The sequence below is a fragment of the Serinus canaria genome, chromosome 5 (genome assembly GCF_022539315.1).
Source record: "Serinus canaria isolate serCan28SL12 chromosome 5, serCan2020, whole genome shotgun sequence".
In the NCBI taxonomy this organism is placed as follows: Eukaryota; Metazoa; Chordata; class Aves; order Passeriformes; family Fringillidae; genus Serinus; species Serinus canaria.
In genome coordinates this window covers 40,591,643-40,612,808 of record NC_066319.1, presented here as the reverse complement: position 1 = coordinate 40,612,808, position 21,166 = coordinate 40,591,643, and the positions used below count along the sequence as shown (strand labels likewise).

General features: G+C 40.2%; 1 protein-coding gene across 2 annotated transcripts in view; it reads left to right on the top strand.

Annotated features, from left to right (window-relative positions):
* Positions 1–19,954, top strand: part of SPTLC2 (serine palmitoyltransferase long chain base subunit 2) — a 77,980-nt gene extending 58,026 nt beyond the window's left edge. Inside the window, exons 10-13 of one of the 2 annotated variants that reach the window (XR_003946205.2) lie at positions 6,580–6,715; positions 8,735–8,864; positions 13,879–14,757; positions 17,121–19,954. Coding sequence is in view for 1 of the 2 variants with exons in the window: in XM_030240222.2 (XP_030096082.2) it covers positions 6,580–6,715; positions 8,735–8,864; positions 13,879–13,998 (386 nt within the window). In the remaining variant the exon portion in view is untranslated. Of the gene's footprint in view, positions 1–6,579; positions 6,716–8,734; positions 8,865–13,878 lie in introns of both variants that reach the window. The other variant, XM_030240222.2, reaches the window with a different exon arrangement.
* Positions 19,955–21,166: the final 1,212 nt, after the last annotated feature.

Below are 21,166 nucleotides of genomic sequence, written 5' to 3'. Positions count from 1 at the left end.
AGCATCTGCACAATTGGTTAATGAAAGAATATAGAGTAACTTCATCATAGCTGCCTAATGTGAACTGGTATTTGTTGACCAACAAGAGCTTCTGCATAAAACTTAAGAGTTTCACTGATGAGGAGTCATTTTTCAAGATGTGTCCAACAATTTTGCCTTGAAGTCTTTGTAAGAACTAATTAAAAATGTAAAGCTTCCTTTATAGTGCAGTAAGTATCTTTGTTTTAGATCCAGGAGGCAGTGATCCCTAGTGTGACAAGCAGATAAAATCCTGCCTGTGTGTGGTTTTGCCTGTCTGAAGTTGGTTTGCCCCTCTGAGTTCAGTGTCAGAGGGCAGTCTCTCTGTGTATAATACAACATGCTTTTTATTTCTCAAAAAGCCATGCTGATGAAGTGTTGCACTGTTTAGAACAGATTTGTGATTGCTCTTCAACTACTGCATAGAGATCAAGGCGGGGGGAGGGAAACAAGTACATCCTGGTTGAACTGAATTTTCTTTTGCATCCAATACCATCTATGATAGCTTATTTATCAACCTTAATAGGTGACAGAAATGTTACAAATACTAGATTTTTGTGAGAGAGTAACTTCCACAAATTCTTGGGGTTCTTTGTAAAGATGATTTTTTTGTTAACATGGAATTGAGAAGTTACATGGACATCAGCTCTGAGAACTGTCTTCTTTTTTTTTCCAAAGGCTAAGTTCATCCTGGCCTTGCAAAAATTTTTAATTGCTGAGCAATTGTTGTTTATTTATTAATAAACATAATTTTGCCAATATGGGTTGTATAAGAATCCTTAAGTATCTGGACTGTTAGTTTAAGCATGAGCTTTTATGAAAGTGTGAGGTTAAATGCAGGTGACTTTCTCTGTTGTTGTGTGTCATTGGTAAATCCATTGCAAAAGGAGTTTAGATGTACTGTGGTGGGATGTGCAGCTCCCTTTTTACCCTGCTGATAATTATAGTCAATATCAACTCAATTTCTACTTCAAGAAGAAATGTGCTTAAATATCTCTTATGTACGAACATAATCACACACTAGATAAGGTTGGAAGGGTCCCCCATGGGTCATTCTGTCCAACCATCCTGCTCAAGCAGGGTTACCCTTGAACACTTTGCAGAGGATTGTATTCAGACATTTCTTGAATATCTGGGCCCTGCAGTTTAGGAAGAACATTGAGATGCTCAAATGCATCCAGACGAGGGCAACGAGGTTGGTGAAGGGTCTGGAACATAAGCCCTGTGAAGAGTGGCTGAGGGAGCTGGGGTTGTTTAGGCTGGAAAAAAGGAGTCAGGTGAGACCTTGTCATTCTCTGCAACTACCTGAAGGATGGCTGTTGGCAGGTGGAGGTTGGTATCTTCTCCCAGGCAACCACTGACAGAACAAAAGGACACAGTCTTGAGCTGTGCCAGAGGAAGTTCAGGTTAGACATCAAAAAAAAATCTTCACTAGAAGAGTGATTAGGCACTGGAATCATCTGCCGCAGGAGGTGGTGGGGTAACCATCCCTGGATGTGTTCAAAATAAGACTGGACATGGCACTCAGTTCCATGGTTTAGTTGATGGGGAGGTGTTAGGTCATAAGTTGGACTTGATGATCTCAAAGGTCTTCTCCAACCTAGTTCCGTCTGTGATACTGATGAGGGAGAATCCACAACCTCCTTTGGCAATCTGTTACCGTGCTCAGACATCTGCACAATAAAGAATTTCTTCTCATGGGGTTGTTCTTCCTCAGATGCAGAACCCTGCATTTGCCTTTCAGACAGTTCTTCTCTGCCCATCTCTCCAACATGTTGAGGTCCTTCCGAAGGGCTCCACAGCCCTCTGTGGTATTGGCTGCTCTTTCATGTCATCAGTGAACTTGCTGATGAGGTGTCTTATATCTTTCATCCAAGTAACTGATGAACGAGTTAAACAATTCTGTGCCCAGTATTGGACCTTGGAGGACACCACTGGTGGCAGGTATCCAACTAGACCTTCTGCCACCAATTACAACCCTCTGGGGTCTGCCATTCAGCCAGTTCTCAGTCCACCTCACTGTCCACTCATCCATTCCACACTTCCTGAATTTGCCTGTGAGGATGTTGTGAAAGATGGTGTCAAAAGTCTTGCTGAAGTCTAGGCAGACAATATGCTTTCTCTCCCCACATCCATCCAAGTAGTTGATTCATCACAGAAGTCAATCACTTTTCTCAAACGTGATTTACCTTTAGTGAATCCATGCTGACTGTTCCTGATCACCTTCTGGTCATCCATGTGGGTGGAGATGGTCTCCAGAATGAGGTACTCCCTCACCTTTCCTGGGATTAAGGTGAGGCTGACTAGCAGGTAGTTTCCTGGGCTCTCCTGATCACCAGGACCTTTCAAACATGATCATGAGCTGCCTTGCTGTGGTGTCCACCAGCTCTCTCGATAGTTGTGGATGCATCCTGTCAGGGCCCATGAACTCGTGGATGTTAAGTCTCCTTAGGTTTTTTCTAACCCAATCCTCCTTCACCAGGGGGAAGAGTCATCTTTACAATACTCCTTTACCCTTCCTGGTCTTCAGACCAGGTCAGAGATTCCTGAGGAATGGTCTTGTCAGTGAAGACCGATGCAAAGAAGGCATTCAGTAACTTTACCTTCTCTGCTTCCTGTTTTCATTCTAACTTCTGCCTTTCTGAGCATTATGACCTCTAGAGTACCACCTCCCCAAGTGATGAAGAATTATTCACAGAACCACTATATATCCTGAGTTGGGAGGGACCCACAAGGATCATGAAGTCCAGCTCTTAAATGAATGGCCTATACAGATATTGGATGGACCCACAGCCATGGCGTTATTGGCACCATGCTCTAATCATCTGAGCTAATCTCAGGGTCGTTGCTTTAGCCTGTGGGAACCTGTTCTGGCAAAGATGCTAATTTACTTCTAATGGCTGCAAGGAATATTCATCTCATGTAATTTCAGATTCATAATGGACTACTTTCTCTAGGGTGTTGGAATTTATTTTTTTCTTAAGGTGCATGCTAGCTGCATTTTTTAAAGAATGCTTCTTATATTGTTTAGTTGTGACAGGAGAGTGTTTCTCCCCTTTAGATGGCATGTGACTTTACTTCTGATACAATGACAGCATGTTCTTTAGGAGATATATGTGCACTTGAGACTAAATGATGCCCAGGCTACTACTAGCAAGGAAGTATTTTACTAAATTGTAAGAGCAATCTTGATATGACTGTAGTAAATTTGCAAAAGGGTATAGAAGTACAGTAAAAGTTATTAGTTATCCTCTAATTTCAATGTTGTTCTGTCAGAAGCTAGTTTAAGCCATTTACAGGACCCATGAGGGACTTGAGATGAGTTGATCTGATAAACAGTTCTAGTATTTTTAACCTTTTGAAGAACTCAGTTCCAGTAATCATCCCTTTTTTCCCCCCTTTCCTTCCTTTGCTGAAGGTCTTCACATTCCAGTTTCCTAGATGAAAGGACATTACCAGAATCATTGCACAATTTCTATGCAAGAACAGTTGGCAGGGTGGTGTCTGATCTGGCCTTTTTTGCATGGTCTTAAAAATGCAGCTGCATACTGCCAAAAAAGCCAGTTACTGGAGAGTTATGCAGTCCTGACAATTTTTCTAGGCCTACAGCTGAGCAGTTGTGGACAAAGCTCTAACCTTCAGGAGATGCTTGGGCTGGGAAGGGATTTAGAGGTCCTGTTTGAGTGTTCAAGCACTGTTTGGGTTGCGAGTGGGATTAGCAATGATACCTATTCACTGCTCTTTCCGCACTGTTTGGTTTGTCTTTGTGGTCCCAGAAAACATGGTGGAACTGTACTAGCCATCAACAGCCTGCTACACCTGTGGGTACCAACGGGGCTGAACCAGCAAATGTTGGTAGAGCCGAACAGTGGATATATGCTTGTTGCATAATATTGCAAACCCTATTCAATTTGCATGTGGAATCACTCTTCCAAGTGTAGGATTTTATAGTGGAGTAGGAGATTAAACAAGTTGAAGTACAGAGAAGAGTACTTGCACAGAATGCTGGGAGAAAGGCAAGCAGAGGACAAAGAACCTGTGCTCAAGTTTTGTTTGATCCCTGGTTCTTTGCTTCACTGCAACTACAGTTCTCTTCAGATAGTAATGACATGTGATGGGTATTGAGCCATTGGGTAGAGATGCCACTGAATATATTTTCAAGTTCTTGGTAATATTATTGTAGCCACAAGTTTTTAAATGAGTAATGATTTCATTAAATTACTTGATGGCTCTAGGGTGAAGTAAAAGCTGATAGACTTTTGAGGTCACAAAACTAAAGAAGGCAACATCTTCCAAATCTGTCAGTTGCTTTTAATAGGTGATTACATCTCTGTAGAGAACTGAAAGATTCGTTCTTGAGACTTGTTTACATTGCAAAGCAATCTTCAATCTATAAGGACAAATCTAGAATCATAACCTGGTTTTATTGGTAGGAGTTTAGGGAAGACTGTGAAGCAGTTGCCAACTACAAATTAAGATTGCTCTTTAATCTTTAGTGTGGAAGGATCCCAACAACATGGAAAGGGGTGTGAATGTGTAGAGGGGAAAACCATACAGGTGATGAAATTCCTTCTGCTTCAACACTGTAAACTCCATGCTTTATGGGAACACAGAGAAGATGCCTATATGGCATTCCTTGTCCTGGGAGAGGAGCTGATCACAGCAGCTGTGTATATTACCTTACTGCTCATGAAATCTGATTTGTGATTTGTTGCAATTGTACATCACTGACCTGACATATCAAAAATTGTTGCATTTCCGAGTAGGAGATGTGCAGATGCAGATTTCTCAGAAGATGCCAAAATAGCTTTTTTTCTGCATGTAGTTTGCTGTGGACACTTGTGTATTTATTGATTGCCTCAATATTAGAAATGCAAGTAGTGGCTTTTGGCCCAATATTTTTAGTATCTTGCAGTTAGCTTGGTTCTTTTAATTTTATTGAGTTTGTTTCTTCTTCTCAACTTCATTTTGCAGTCTGGGTTATTTAAAATGACCAAATAATTGGTCTGAAAGCATAAGAGAAACCTGGGTCTGCAGCAGAGGATCTGATATGAATAAATTAAAAATGTAGTTTCAGAAGTTTAAGAAGCCTTTGTGTTTTACTGAAATCTTACTGGTTTTTGGGGAAGGTGAACTAAGCTTCTGGAGAAACTGTGGGGGAGAAAAGATTAAGAAATAATGCTGTTAATGGAGAAGAAGAGATGTCTTAAGTGGCAGTCAGTGCTATTAAAAATAGCAGCTTCTACCTACTAACGATAGGCCAAGTTTTGCAAACTTAATAGGTTTCACCTTTTTTTCTTATGCTATGCCTTTGATGGGGTTTTGCTTTTGATTGCCTGGTTGTGGGTGGAATGTCTGATCCTCTTGGCAACAAATACTATATAGGTCTTAAAAGTACATTTGTTCTGGCCTGGAGCAGAGCTGTGTGGGTGTTGGATGTTTCTTTGAGACCTGGCATTCCTGTTAGTTAATCACTTTATGTTATCTACAACTTTAAAGGAAGATGATGAATGTCTAGCAGCCACCTTCTCTGTGTGGCAGAGATCTGCATGCTGTACATTCAGTGGTTCAATTTATGAATCACCCACCTGGGAAAGGCAGTGTTTGGGTAATCAGTTATCCAGAAATATACTTTGTGGACCAGAGACAAGTAAGCTAAGTGTTACTTATTATAGTCTCATCAAAGGCATAGTGCTTAATCTCATAAGCACATTAGAGTATTAGTTGATCAGAAATGTATTATGATCTGCTTAAGTGAGATGATGTGAACCTTTTTCTGGGCAACACAGGATCATAGTACAGTGTGCTCGGCTAGAATTTAATTAACGGATAAATAGGTTCTTCTATACGTGTATCTGAACATTGGAAATATTTAAATTGTACTAGATGTCTAATGTCCTGTGTACTAGTTTTGACAAATAGCAAAGAATCCCTACAGAAATGACTGAATACATGATAAATTGGCTGCTGCCACGTAACTGAAGTGAGCTGGATTATCAGAAGTAATCGGTTTAATTTAAACCCAGCTCATTTTAACTGAAAAAGGTTAGGGAGCAGCCACGTGATAGTTCAGCAAAGAGATCTAAAGAGGAAAGTAGTAATTTACAATAGTGCAGGCAAGCAGGATAAAACATGTGAACAACACCAGCTGATTCAATAGGTTTTCCATTATTTATTCAAAGTGTAAGCAAACTCTTCTTCAAGATGCAGTTACTAATGAATTCTGAGAAAACTTTGACTCTTGTTTAAAAGCAGGTAACTGCCTTTTTTTTGCCAGGTGCCTCTTGATTGCAGGAAAACCTCACACGGAAAAAGTAGGCAGTGCTTGGACTTGATAGTTGTGCCTTTCTTGATCCATTCAGACTTGTCAGAAAATGCATGAATAATCTTGGTTACATGAAGGAGAAGAAAGTACAAATCTCAATTTGCGTTTATTTTTAACGCTTCCATAAGCACAAGCAAGGATATTAATGTCTTGCACTTTAGTTTGAGGGCTTGTGTTGCAGTTATGGATGTGACTTATGGCAACTGAGTTCAGTCTCACCTTCAATTCTTTTCTAGGGAGAGCACGTGTGCAACAGCTAGCAGAGAATACGAGATATTTCAGGAGACGACTGAAAGAAATGGGCTTTATCATCTATGGAAATGAAGATTCCCCTGTTGTGCCTCTGATGCTGTACATGCCAGCAAAAATTGGGTACGTTTGATAGCAAAACTTCTTACCCATCTTCTTTAAAGCTACACTTGGTATAAGAATCTGAAGAGTTTTCTAAGTATAGGAAAACATTTGTTTGATTTTTGCTTTTATGATCATTACTGAGTCCTATAAAATATGGAACTGCTATAAGTGATCTTGAGAAAACTGAGGCTTGTAGCTTGGGGACATCAAGAAAGCACTTCAGGGAAGAAATTTTGCCTCTGTGTGTCACATTTTAAAGTTTGGATTGTGTGTTTCCATTATATTTATATGTAAAGTGTATAAATGTGCTAAAGAGGAGCTGAAATTGAATGGAAATTAACATTAAAAGTCTCTGGAGGAAGTCTTTCAACTAGCTCCTGGATCAGAAATAGCCAACATTTTCATTGATGAACTTTGAAAATTAGAAAAGGAAAAACAGTGGGGATGGAACATGATGGGACACAACAACATGTATTTAATGAATCCCTACTTTTAAGAGGTTTAGATATAATCACTGAGGCATTGGTATGGTAACTACTAAAACAACTGTAGCACATAGGTTTATAAATTCTTGCAGATTTGTGGAGTGCTGTGTGGATAATTAAGACTAAAACTCTACAAGAAGGATACGTAAAATATATATTGAAAATTTTTTCAACATAAACAAAAACCTGATTTCAAGGATGGCTTAGCTTTGATCGCTACTTTTCAGGATTTTTATAATGCAGTGCTCAATCAACACTTTCAAATTTGGAAAACATAATTTCATTTTACGCTTTACTCAACATCTCTAGTGCTTGACTAGCTCAGGCTTCAATCTGGCACTTTTTAGGAAGCTAGATAACCTCTTTCTCCATCCTTCTCAGTGTAACAGAGTTTTAAAAGGCACGTTACCTTTACGGGTGCAGACTACATGTCTAGCACACAGAGGCAGCCCAGCTCCACTGCCCAGCTCCTCTACCAGTCAATACAATCTTTTCCATGGAAAGGTTCATGGAAATATTTATTAGCTGAGTAGTTGGGCCAGTATCTTACTTAAAATGAGCAAGAACAGAGATCTGTGATGAGAGTTGGTCCTTAGGATCTGCATCGGATTTACTTGATCTTTTCTTTGTCCCTTGTAGCCTGTTTTTATAACAGTTTGAGAGTAGTAAATGAATACAAAATGAAGCGTATCAGGATGCACCTATTTATAAGGAAAATAGTTGTGGCAGAAAATTTAAAGACCTAGTAAAAGAATGTTATTTTATATGTCCTTATAAACCTCTTAAGTTCATTGCTACTTCTCACAACAAGGTCTGTTCAGAAAGGATTAACCAGATCCTGTGGCCTCTAGAAACACCCCCAACTGCACTGCCATTACAGATCCGATCGAGATCTTTGTGCCTCTCATTGTATAAGTCACAGCCACTACTTCCTTTAGTCTCCTTAAGAATTTGTTTTATTGAAGATAGTGTGTGACAGTTGCATGATATTTTTGCACCTTCCCTAAAAATATTAGTTATCATATTAGATTATCTCAATTTACTGTGGTGATTCAGTTGTGCCCATGATACTTATAAAGTGGTACATTCTGTGATGCCAATAATGTACTTTAATAAAATTAAATTCATGAAAACAAAACATCTTGAAATTGCAGAAACATCCGCTTTGGGGCATTGTAGCATGAGGGGTTCCTTGTATAGTCAAACCTCTGAGCCAAAATCACTTTTTCCTTTTGGAAAGATTTCCAAGCTTAGGTTACAAATCCATTTAGAAACAGCCTGCTAAAAGACCGGTCTCTGCCACATATAATCTTTCATCTTTGTTAGAACTTAATACACTGAAACCTTTTGAGAAGGACCACCTTGGGACTGAATTTAAAAAAGGCTTTTGTGCGCTGGCATTTCTGCCTCCAAAAAGAAAGCACTGGAAGCTCCAAACCATGGTGTGACAGCCTTGCTGCAGCAGAGGCCTGTGTGGGTTACCATACCGAGTCCTTACACTCCTGCTTTGCCAGCACTGCAGTAACTGTGACTGTCTCCTCCTCTCTGGCAGCGCGTTTGGGCGTGAGATGCTGAAGCGGAACATCGGTGTTGTGGTCGTGGGCTTCCCTGCCACCCCCATCATCGAGTCCAGAGCCAGATTCTGTTTGTCTGCAGCTCATACCAAAGAGATGCTTGATACAGTAAGTATCTCATCTTGTCTTCCTTCTGCTCATGCCTGCTAATAAACAGATACAACAATAGTCTGGGGTTTGTACGCTGGTTCAATGTTTGGTACACAGCATGGCTGCACCTAATCTTCAAAGCCCTTTGCAATAGAGCTGGCAATGACTCCACCTCATTCCTTGCTTCAACAGTGTGGAATGGACTTTTCCTATTTTAAAAGGAGACAGTCTCATTCCTGTGAGACAATGCTTTTTACCCTCTTTAAAGGCTATACTTTGCATTAAAGTGGTTAGAAGGAAACATTTTGCATCTTCTGACCCTAGGTGTTAATGGTAAGAGAAAAAAAAATTAAAAGGCCTGAGAATCTCCAAAACATTTATATTGCTCTCAAAAGGGTGCACATGATTACGAGTGAGAATTTTTATTCCAGAGATTACTATTCCCGTTCTTGTTTAAAGCTTCAGAGCACTGTATCTTAAATGTCCCTGTCCTAGTGAGTCTGTACCACATGCAATGCCTTACTTACCCTTACCAGCACTTGCAGGGAGAATGGAGGTCCCCTCAGAGGAGGCCTGCATCAGAGTTGGGAGATGCTGCCTTCAAAGTGTAAAGGGGGTGGTTACTCTCTGACTAACAGAGTTGAAAGATACAAATAAGTCTCATTATTCTTAGTATGTCTTGGTGTGGTAGCTACATTCAGTTTTGAGTCTTCTGAATAATCTTTTTTCATGGACATGAAAAAGGCTGTCTTAGGCACTGCCAAAGTTCTGCATTGCACTTTTTCCCCCACTTTTAGGGTCTGTGACTCAGAATATAAACTAGGTTGAGTCATGAATTTGGACTTCATTGGAGTAGACTCTATCCTATTCAGAGACCTACTTGAAAAAATCCCATAGGATACAGTCTCAAAGAGCTGAGGTGTCCAGGACAGCTAATTGATTTTTCCTCCCCACTCCTTCCCTGAAGAATGATCTATCCTGATTTAAAGGAGAGGAAATGTGGTAGGAAGCTTGCATGGATGAACAAACCAACAAAAATATATCATGAAAGTGTATAAGAGGTGCAGGCACAGACAGGTAACCAGGGATGGGGTCAGGAAAACCAAAGCCCACCTGGAACTCAGTCTGTCAAAGGACATCAAATGCAGCAGGCGGAGCTTTTATGGGGCATTAGTAGCAAGAGAAAGAGTAGAGAAAATGTGGAGGACTGCTGCTGAATGGCACAGGGAAAGCAGGTGAGAAATTCAAGAGGCAAAGGGTACTCAGTGCCTTTGTTGTCTCAGTCTTCTGGTGAGACTTAGGAATCCTGAGACCACATGAGATTAGTGGAAAAGTATGGAGCAGTAAAGACTTACCTTTGGTGTGAAGGAGGCCAAATAAGGGAACATCTAAATGAAATCAACATGCACAAGTCCATGGGACCTGAGGAGCTGCATCCACGAGTGTTGAGGGAGTTGGCTGTCACTGCAAGGCCACTCTTGATTATCATCTTTGGAAGAAGAGTTCATGGTGGCTGGGGGAGGCTCCTGAGGACTGGAAGACAGCCAATGTCACCTTCTTCTTGAAGAAGAGCAAAAAAGTGTAAGGAATTGCAGGTTAAAAATCCTTACCTCTATCTTGAGAAGATTGTGGAGAAAAATATCTTGAAACTATTTTTGAACATTTTGTGGACAAGGAGATCGGGAGTAGTCACAGAGTTAGGAAGGAGAAATCATGCCCCATGTCCAAATATGATCAGGTGGTAACAGTTCAACATGTGAACAGCAAATAGGATATCTAACAGATAGTTACTAATGCCTTATAAAAAAAATAGACTCAACCTCAACCTTTTCACACTTGACTGCTACAAAACTTACATAAAAATCAACAGCTTAAAATGACAAGTTTTTTTAATTTAATTTCTTTTAAAAAATTAGTAAGGTGGTGTGTGGTGTGAGCAGTTTTGTAATGTATGTGTAGTGTCATTGAGTAGTATCACCCTGCCATGTATCTGCAGTGCTGTACTTGCTGCTCCTGAGTTGTTTCTGCCTGTGACAAATTCCCTAACACTCCAACAACAGACTGCTTAAGGAATTCCTTCCCAGCTACTTGTCCCACTACTCTTCCCTTAAATATCTCAATTTAGTTGTTTCTATTCCAAATAAAGGTTTGGAACCAGTACTTCCAGAGAAGACCCTCTCCTTTGCTTCCTTTTGCCCTGTATAAAATAAATAGTATCAGACTTGGCTCAGAGTGTGGTAATAGACCTGAGTTCATTGACACAAATGAGGGAGCAGTAACTTCTGGGACAGGTGGCATGGAGTGAGGTTGAATGGATAAGAGATGGGAGGAATGAAAATAAAGAAAACTGAAGTCTCTGAAATAATATTTCTGCAAATTGACATACTCTTTCTAAAACTGAAACTGTACAAACTTGATGTGCAGGCACTACCTGAGCAATTGTGCAGTTTTACAGTTGGTTAGGTTCTTGGCTTTCTCTTTTAGTGACTAGCTGGGGCCTTTGCCATAATAAGCTGCTTTTGCAGTGTCTGTATAAATACCACATTTGCATTCTTCCAAAATCTATCTGTAACTTTTATTACTCTGTTTTAAAAACCTCTTTTCCTGTCAATTCTTTCTGCATTTTCCAAAAAAAGTTTCAAATTTTATGCACTTAACGTAAGATTTATTGCTAAAGTACCTCTGTAAGTGTTAAATGTACTAAATTGAGGAAATGCTTGTTCAATATATTAGAGCTTGTCTGCTAAGAAAATTAATCCAGAGCAAAATGAGGTGTGAATTTTGAAGTGAATGAAGAAATCCTGATTTAGCTCAATATGTGGAGGCTTTTTTCCAAGTTAGAGTAACCCCCTTTATGGTTCAAAATAGCTGCATGCTCAAAACCCAGAAAATTGGCAAGAGGAGTTAATAAGGAGCAAGTCTTTGTGTCAGTGACTTTGTGCAGTGTTTTCTTGTGATGTAGTGAAAAGGGATTGATTTCAGGCAGCTAATCATTAAGGCACACCTCAGGTCTAATCCCCCTTGCTAACTGTGGCAGCAATATCCAGGAGGAGGAAGAACTAAAATGAATGGACTTAGGGAGAGCTGGCAGAAAGCTTCTTCAAGTCACTGACAGAGGGACAACTTGGTATCCCACCTTTGTATTCATGGATGCTAACTAGGGCTCTTGTGGTATTTTTTTAAACAAAACTTTACCAGGTTTGAAGCATAGGGAAGAGAGGCTTCTCTTGCAAATACTGATATTTGTAATGCTTCCTTGTTCTTATTAAATACACCCACATGATGAGGAACAGTACTTAGTTAAAATTTTAACTGTTTTATGTAAATAAAACTTCCTTGCCTAAAAATATTTGGCCTAGGATCAGAGTGAAGTCCCTCATAACCTGCATCGCTGTGGGCTGTGCTTTCTTTTCAGTGATGAAAAATATATTACACTCTCCTCAAGTCAGAGTACACCAATGCCATTTCCTTTGTAGTCTTTGCTGGTCACATGGTCCTTTTTGTTTTAAATTAATAAAATCCTAAATCTGCATTCAAGAATAACAGTTAACATACTCTTTCAACAGAAATTCAGCTTTAAATTGCTTCCATATGGGATCTTTACTTAAGGCTCTGGCAGACTGTGCCCACACTTTTGTTTTGTTTTGTTTTTACTGAGGTCCAACTTCTGGGTTTGTCGTTCCCCCAGATTTTAGAGTGCAGAGGTTTTTGCTGCCAGATATAACAAGCATGAAGGGCCATTGTTTAAAGAAACAAAAACTTGAACTATCCATTTAGGAAGAAAAAATATGTAGAGCTATTAACCCCCATCTTCCAACTGTCCTCAAGAGACAAGCATTTGACGCAGATTGGAGCATCAGTGTTGAATTAGTGACATTCTGAAGCAATGCTGAATGTACCTATCTCAATAAATTTACAAGTCATGGCAACAAAGAATGTCAACCTTTGAATTAAAAAAAGTCATAATGGACTTGAAAGTGATCTTCTGAATTAATTTTTGTCACTTGCCTATATAAAATAACTAGCATCACGTGCTAGTGCCATCACAGATTTGTCTGCAGCAACTGATGTATTTTGTAGTTTGCTCTAGGAGTGTTCTGAAGAGAAATTAGGTTTAGGATTTGGCTTTTAACAGACACTATTGTGTGTGGACCAATTTCTTATCAGAGATTGCAACATAATGGAAGTATGATTAATTGAGCTGGGACTTCCCTCATTCCTTACGCAAGCAGATGTTTGATCTCTGGTAAACTTCATAATATTTGAGTTCAGGTCAAAATGATGAAAGGCTGTGCTAATTCAGTAGAATTTTCTGGGCCATCAGTTGCTTGAGTGCAGCCTTTGTGGCAACCTCAGTGGGACTTGCTTTCCAAGGAGAAAATGTTTAGGGTCCTGCCCAGAATAACTTTTTATTTTTCTTTCCTTGGATTGTCTGGCAAAAATCTCCTTTGCCGTGTTGTTTATGACACACAGCTTTCATCTGTAGTTGTATATGGATAATGCAAATTAACCAAATGTAGATATAACATGCATCTATAGAACTTGTTGGCTCACTATTATAGTTTGTCTTTGCTATTTTGCAATTTAAAAAATACTGTAGATCTGGTTTGGTAGCACAGGTTGTTTTCAAACTGAATGATGCATAAAGAGGAGTCAAACCTCAAACAAAATGTACTTTTTTTTTTTTTTTTTTCTATTTTAGCTTCATTACCTCCAGGAAGGGAAGAACAGTATTCTGTTTTTCTGTCTGTGAATATCATGGGGTTTGCTGGATATTTTAATCCTGTTCGGGAACTGGGGTAGTCACGTGGATGCATAGGCACTGTCAGTTAAGTGACCAGTGCTGTTTACGTGGTCTCAAAATATCTGAATGCTAAAATGAAAAGAAAATCCTATGCACTTCTAAGGCTTCTAGCACAGTAAAATCTAAAGTAAAATGGCTGTCAGAGCAGTCTGCAGGCATGCATAAAGGTAGATGTGTGGATAATTTGCATCTGTCTCCTCTGCTGATCTACTGTGGTCTCTTTGTCAGGCTTTAAAAGAAATCAATGAAGTTGGGGATCTTTTGCAACTGAAATATTCCCGTCGCCGTTTGGTACCTCTCTTGGACCGACCGTTTGACGAGACCACATATGAAGAAACAGAAGACTGAGCTCCCTCCATGTGCCTCAGTGGGAGGGACACACCCCATGGGACACTCCGTGGCACACAGGCCACAGCATCTGTGAACAGCACACTTATGACTGCTTAGGATAAGAGACATTTCCTCACAATACTGAAGTGGCCACATCAGCTCTAAATGGCATTTTGTAAATAGGGAGAGGAGAAAAAAATTCTTTGATTTCTATGTCTTCAGGGTCTGGCCCTAGAGGTGCTTGGCTTTATTTTTTTCTTGTTGCTTTTTTTTTTATTTATTTGTCTCAATGAGTTCACAGCAACCTAAGTTAGCTGTGGCTGATTAGTCCAGACTTTGTATGCACCATTAGCCTCCCAAATGCTGGCTGAGATGTTGTGAGCATGTGTGACGCTGGCATGGCAGCATTTTCAGTGTCACTGCTAGGTGTCTGATCTTCCCAATTAGGAATGAGCTGACCTGTCTGTTTCTGGAGACTTCCTAGAGAAACTGTTGATTGCTAACTTTGACATATTTAACAAGATGGATAATCAACCAAAGTTGTTGGTTTTTTGGTTTTTTTTTTCATTTGCAGTTACTTATGTTTAAAACTTGAATTTAGCCTTTTTAAAATAAATGTGTTGTTGACATGTCGCTGACAGGACCATTGTTCCCAAACATTATTTAGTTTTGTAAGCCACAGGCAGAAGGCCTCCTGGAACTGTAGCCTCTTTTCCTTCCCAGTATGGATACCAGATTGTCTCCTGGTTTTGACACTAATTGTCCTTTTGATAGAGGGTAAGTGATGGAGAGGGGTTTGTTTTGTTTTATTTCTAATACTTCTATTTAAAAAAAAGAAAAAATATGGGTTGTATTTGTGTTGCTTTCTCATCTTCAGCTTAGTTTCTCTTGCTTTAGAATTATCATAAAGTCATGAACAAGTCACTAAGTCCTAGAAGGGAGCCTTTGGGTTTAAACAAACTAGAGCAAGTCTTGTGCTTAGTCTTAAGACGAAGCCCCCTCAATAAGCAGGCCTATACAAGGAGTGACAATTAGGAGAACCATCTATTCCATGCAGATCTGTGAAAGACTGCTGCCCTTTGCTGTGCTAGCTCACTGTTTCTTGTCATCTGTGAGGTGTTCTTCACTGGCCCTGTTATGCATACGGAGAGCTTGTAGTCATATACATTACATTTTGGCTGGCCAGCAAAGTCCCCATTGGCAGCTGCATATCTGTAGGTCCTCTCTGAAGAGAGAGAATGTCCTCATAATTGCATTTAGTTTAATATCTCTATTCTTTTGTACTTCTGTTACATACTGATCAACACTGCTCAATTGAGTGTTTGCTGAGCCAGTTGCTGTTTGAAGTCTTTATCTGCAAGTTTCATACTGTCCCTCTGTTTCAAATAGATGCCTTTGCTCAACACACCTTAGAACTGGTCTGCTACTTAGTATTTACATCTTGAATTCTTTCAGTGAACAGAATGGATCCAAAAAAAAGGTACCAAAAGTTTTAAATATGAGTCAGTTGCAGTATAGTTTGTTTCTGTATTTTATATTTAGACGTATGCAATTTCTGCAAAGATAATAAAATGTTAACATTGTGTCAGTTGGGTTGGGCCAGCTCTTCAGCTTGGGTTAGCAAAATACTTTTTGCAGGTTACTGGGGTTTTAGAAACAGACTGATCATCATAATACTAAAGCAGAGAGCAACTCAAAGCTCTTTGTGTGGTGCTGAAAAAAAAATAATTCTTTTAAAGTTCTTTAGTGTTCACTCTGCAACTAACAGGGAGGGAGTGTTTTGGCCACTAGAACCAAGCAGTTCTGCAAATACAAAGTGGTGAGTTAAAGCAGAATTGGTTTATATTTTATAGACTATCTAACTTCATGCATTTATAGATCTTGATACATTTTAATGTAATGGAACTTCAAAACACTGGTTCATTTTTTTTACCATTGAATTTCAGAAATTTAATTATATGAGAAGAACTAAAATTGACTGTTTGAAAATAGGTTCAGTTAACTGTTTCTGTCTTAAACCATTAATGTTGGTTGGCTCTTCTTCTGGAGCTGAGTGAGTGCAGAGTCTGATAAGTCTGTATGTGCAGCTTGGATAGCTACGAAATAGTCTCATGTTCAGGCAGAGTTAATAAACAGCAGTTAGCTGAGCTTAATTTCTCATCCATGTTCTGCCCAGGACTAGCTCTAACATTCCAGCAGATTACCTGCTTTCTGACTTCAAGAAGCTTTACTGTTTGTTTTTTTTTCTCTCTGGATTGTACTAGGGAACAAGAGGAGGTTAGTACAGGAAGCCCTGACATCAGCCCTGATCCTATTAACTTGATCATGAAATAGCTTAAGAGCAGACAAAACTGATCAATTTAAAGGCTTGGATCAGTAGGTAGCTGTTTTTAAGCATTCACAAATGCAGTGAGTTTGTCTGCTGCGTAGCTGACTCAGCTTGGAAACTGTGATGTATTAAGTTAGAAGTGGGTTATCATAGATTCTACAAGTGTTGAATCTTAACCTTGTCTCTGGGAATCAGTTTTAGAGCAGCTTGTCTTTGGAAGCGAGAAAAGCATCTGGAAAAATCATAATATAGATAAATCCTGTGTAATACTTCTGAAATAGTGTTCAAAAATTACTAGTGTCCATTTGGTTTCTAGTTGCACTTGTTGAGGAAATGGTCTTCAAACTTCTGCCTTTTCATTTCTGTCTGCTGTGTCACACTGTCTGCATATAACTTTGAATTTTGAGTTGCAAAGGCACTTCAGAAATAATTCTGGCAGTTAGCATTTGCAAAGTACTTGGTTACATTTCAGCCTTGCCATATCCTTTTTGGAAAGCAAATCCCCCCACTCCTCTCTGAGGCCTTTTGTTCAAGAGAAGCTGTTTTGCCAAAGTTTGGTAAAAAATATGAAACCTGTTGAAACTGCTTCTGAAAAAGTAAGAGTTACAAGCCCAAGATTTCACACTTTTTATTCAGTAATTCACTGAGCTTGAAAGCCAAGAAAACCTTTTTGAATCTACTGAAAAAACTCCAGTAAGGGTTTGTGCTAGGCAAACCTGCAGCATGTATGCTGTCACAGTATGTGTAGGATGGATTGCTGCTTTGATATTTATGTACTGACCAGAAATCTGTCTCCTTTTTCTCCTGGCAGTAGAAATGAATGAAAGAACCAATCTTGAGAGATCACAAAGGAAGAAAAGCTGCTTAAGAAATAAAACTTCAGTCCCTGCCAACTTTTCAGAGACATTCTAATTGAAAATGACTCCTGGTATTTCTTAAGAGATGCAAAATTGAAAAGAAAATGAAGGCTGCTTTTGAACAAAGGATTTTTGCTCAGTACTGTATATTGGCTAAACTTACTCATAAATATACAATAGTTACCTTCCCAGTACCTCTCTGAAGAACTAAGCAAGCAAGTTTTTGCCTCTCTTGAGTAGAGTGAAGAGTTTAGAACCATTACTGTTTTTAAGGCTAATGGCCATATTCTTTCACTCGTAAGAAAATTGAGAAGCTCCTATTACCAAGCATCAGCAAAAAGTGGGAGATCTGCTTCTTGTTTGAAACTGGCTTTCCCAAGTAGATCTTTGTCTTAAGGAACCAGATTCGTAGTTTTCCTTTAGTTCTTTGGCAGAGAAAAAACCAATTTTTTTGTGTCAGAATATTCAAGGCCTTCATTTTTTTTTTTACACAACACAAACTTTTGTATAGTATGCATATGGTTTATTTAACTCTCTAGTTGCTCTATCTTTTCCCTTTTAAGTAGCATCCTTAATGAACAGTTCTGGTTCTTGAGGTACAGGTGTAGTATGCTTCTGCTTTAGGCAAAGACTCAGGAGTGAGCTGACCAAACACCTGAAGAGATTGCATTATCCATCCTCCTCTTGCTGTTTCCTCTAAGAGTGCAGATGTGATACTCACTATCAGAGCTGCACCTTCACAAAGAACAGGCAAAGGAAGTGTGCCCATAAAATCAGCAATTTTGTGCTGTGTGGATGAAGGATTGATACTGCAGAGATGGAAAAAAGGGGTAATCAATCATTGCTTATTTTCAGCTGTACAGGGATCTTTCATGCGCACTTGAACAAGTATCCCTAAATCAGGAGTGCAGTTTTCAGTGCCTGAATGGACACTTCTCTAAAACTTTTTCACACCAAGTAAGTACTTCTTCTCCTCCTGTGCAAATTTCAATTAGTTTTCTGAAAAGCATTTGGCCTACGGCTGTTTGCTTGTTCAGAAGCCATGTTATCCATTCAGGGAGTTCATAGGAAAGGTTGGAAGAAAGCATGAGCCTGACTCTTCATTTCATCTAAGAGAACACCATGCAGCACTGGATCTGGAGCACTATGCATGAGCCCTCTTGCTGCATCACAGAGAAGGAAACTTGTGGAAATGTATCCCAATATACAATGTTCAGTCAGAATGTATGCAGTTTATATATATTATTTTTACAGTTTATATTCAGCCTATGAAAGTGTCAAGCATGCTGGGATCTGTGTGGATGGCACCCTCTGCATGGAGATTTGAGGCACCTGCAGTCTGTTCTGTTTTAGCACTAGTGAAGTGCTGAGCTGTTCAGGAATTCTTAGTATGACCCCTTGGCAGGTGCTTTGGTGGCTTTGGTGCTGGACCTGACACCCAAGTGGCATTGGACCACTATTTGGGAAAAGCACGAGTCATTTGACCTGCATAACCTAAACATGGTTTTAAAAAAACAAAACAGAACAAAAGAACTCCAATGCCATTCTGATGGCTTTGTATTCCTGTAAACATTCCCAGCCTTGCAGTTTCTCACCTGTTCAAGGATTCAGACATAATACCAGAGCACAAACATAAAGTGTTTGTGTGAAGTATTGTGCTTTACCATTTACTGAAAAGAGATGCATTTATTGCAGACATTGGAGCTGTTGTGCTTATGTCCCCAGATGGGGCTGGGTGAAGCAGATGATGACAGTGGTGTGTGTTGAAGGCCTTAAACTGTGATTCTTGGTATGAAGAATTAAAATTAAGACTGACCTTGAAGAATGCAGTGGATTTTAACCCACGGAAGAATACTTGGTGCTCTTAGCTAAGCAGTATGTACTGCTGTTTTCTGGGGAGGGAGAGGTTCCAAACTCAGTTTGTGTGTGATCCTGGCTAGCAGCTGTTTAAGGAGATGTCTGTATGTGGGAGCCAGAAGTAGTGCAGTTCTCTGCCCCGATGTCCCTGTGCAGCTTACATAGTTCTGTGTACTCCCATCGGTAACTTGTTCCTGGGCTGCTGAAAGTGGGAGACTTACTGAGGCAGTCAGGGACTTCAGAACCAGTGGCAGCTAGCAAATTAATTCCCTCAACGCTAGGTGAACAGGTCTCACATGAATATGCCAAGGCTTGGTGCCGTTCCAAAAATACCCACAGTGAGGTGAAACATGCACCAAGCCATCTGACCTTTGTAAACTTTTATTTTTTTTGCCAAAGTTCATCCTATTCAGATGGTATTTCTGCTACCCCCTAATGGTTTATTAAGCTTAATGCATCTCTAGCCTCTCACTGTTAATCTCAGACCCACTTGAGAGAGAACTGAGGAATGCTGGAGCCTGAGGCTTTAGGCAAGCAGTCCCAAAGCCAATGGTGGCCCACATTTCCACAAGCCCTGGGCAGAATTACCAAGTCACAGCACTTCATCTTAAATTGCACTGTATTCTTATTCCTCTGTGTTGCTATAATGTACATATATATTGGATTTTTTTGTAGATAAGACATTTTAGATAAAATTTTTAAATGCCCCCCCCCAAAATATTTTATGCCAGATGTCTAATTTTTTTTACACTTGTGATTAACATGAATATGGATGCTTTGTGGGCAGGGAAAAAGATAAATGGATGGTACATTGGCTTTAAAAAGGTAACAATGCATGTTTAAAAAAAACACTGGAGAAAAAAATGCTTGGGGAAAAAATCATTCAAATATATTCTATGTTCTGCATAATAAAGACTTTAAAAAACCACTATATCATGATTTTGGCACTTTTTTTCTTAGTGAGGCTTTTCCCTATTAAGAAGACTGAACTCTCTCTACTTTCCCAGTCCTTTTCCCACCCACCCCCAAAATAAAGACCTCAAAAAAATTCAGCAGATGAGTTTTATACTGGAATGACTGGGTAACACCATAGCCTGTTTGAGATCTTAGACAGATATTTGTTCCCCTCTATCCTTGTACTCTAGAGCCAGGAAACCTTGCATGAGAGATGGATGCTTAGCTGGTTTTTGGCAGTCTCTGGTCCATCGTACAGCAAGAGCTTTGATGTGCAGTCTAGAGAAGCCGCTTCTGTTGTGGAAAGACGCCTGCAGTCGTAGCTGCTGTTCCTGATGTGCAGCACTCCCACGATGAGTGCCTGCTCTCAGCTCGGTGCTGGCCCCAAAAAGCTGCTGTGCTTGAAAGCTAGGCTGCTACCCTTGGGTGCTGTTAAGAGTGTCAGGCTGCTCTCAGCTGCTGTGCTGCTAATGAGATGTTTGAAAGAGCTTCTTGATCCATTTCACATGGGATTCTTGACCTCACATCTGTCTTGCAGTTTGTGTCTTGTTTTAAACATTTCCTTCCATTCATCTCAGCCCTAAGTCTGCATAAACCAGATGTTGGTATTTGAAAAGGAGGTGCAGGTCCTGATTTTGGCTGTGGGTACACAAATGGGCCCAGGTGACTTGCAGCTTTGTGCTCAGGCTGCTGTAGAAATCTTGGGTTTTCCCTTCTAGGTCTCCCTTTCTGGGACTGTGCCAGCACTGGCACTTCTCAGTAGGCTGCAAAACCTCCTTTCAGTGTTCTCCCCTAATAATTTTTTCATAGTTCTTTCCTTAATTTCCTTCATAGGCTCATGAACGCCTGTGGAAATGCTGGAAGAGATACTATCTACACCCCAAATAAACAGCCACTCCATGTTTCCAACAGGCTTTGAGGGCTGGATAAGATGCTGCCGGCGCAGGAGACAGCAGATCATTAAATAAAGACTTCTTTTGAGTGGTAGAAACTTTCTCCCGGAATTCGGGAACAGCCGGGGCTTTCACCGGGGAGCACAGAGCCCCGTTTCTGCCCATCGCGGGCCGGCACCGGAACGGGGGGGCCCGTCCCCCCTTCCCGCAGAGCGGCCCCAACCCTGGCGCTCGGAGAAGGGGGAAAAGGGGCGGCTTTTGCGAGCTCTTTTCTCCGGGGGCGCGGCGGGAGGCTC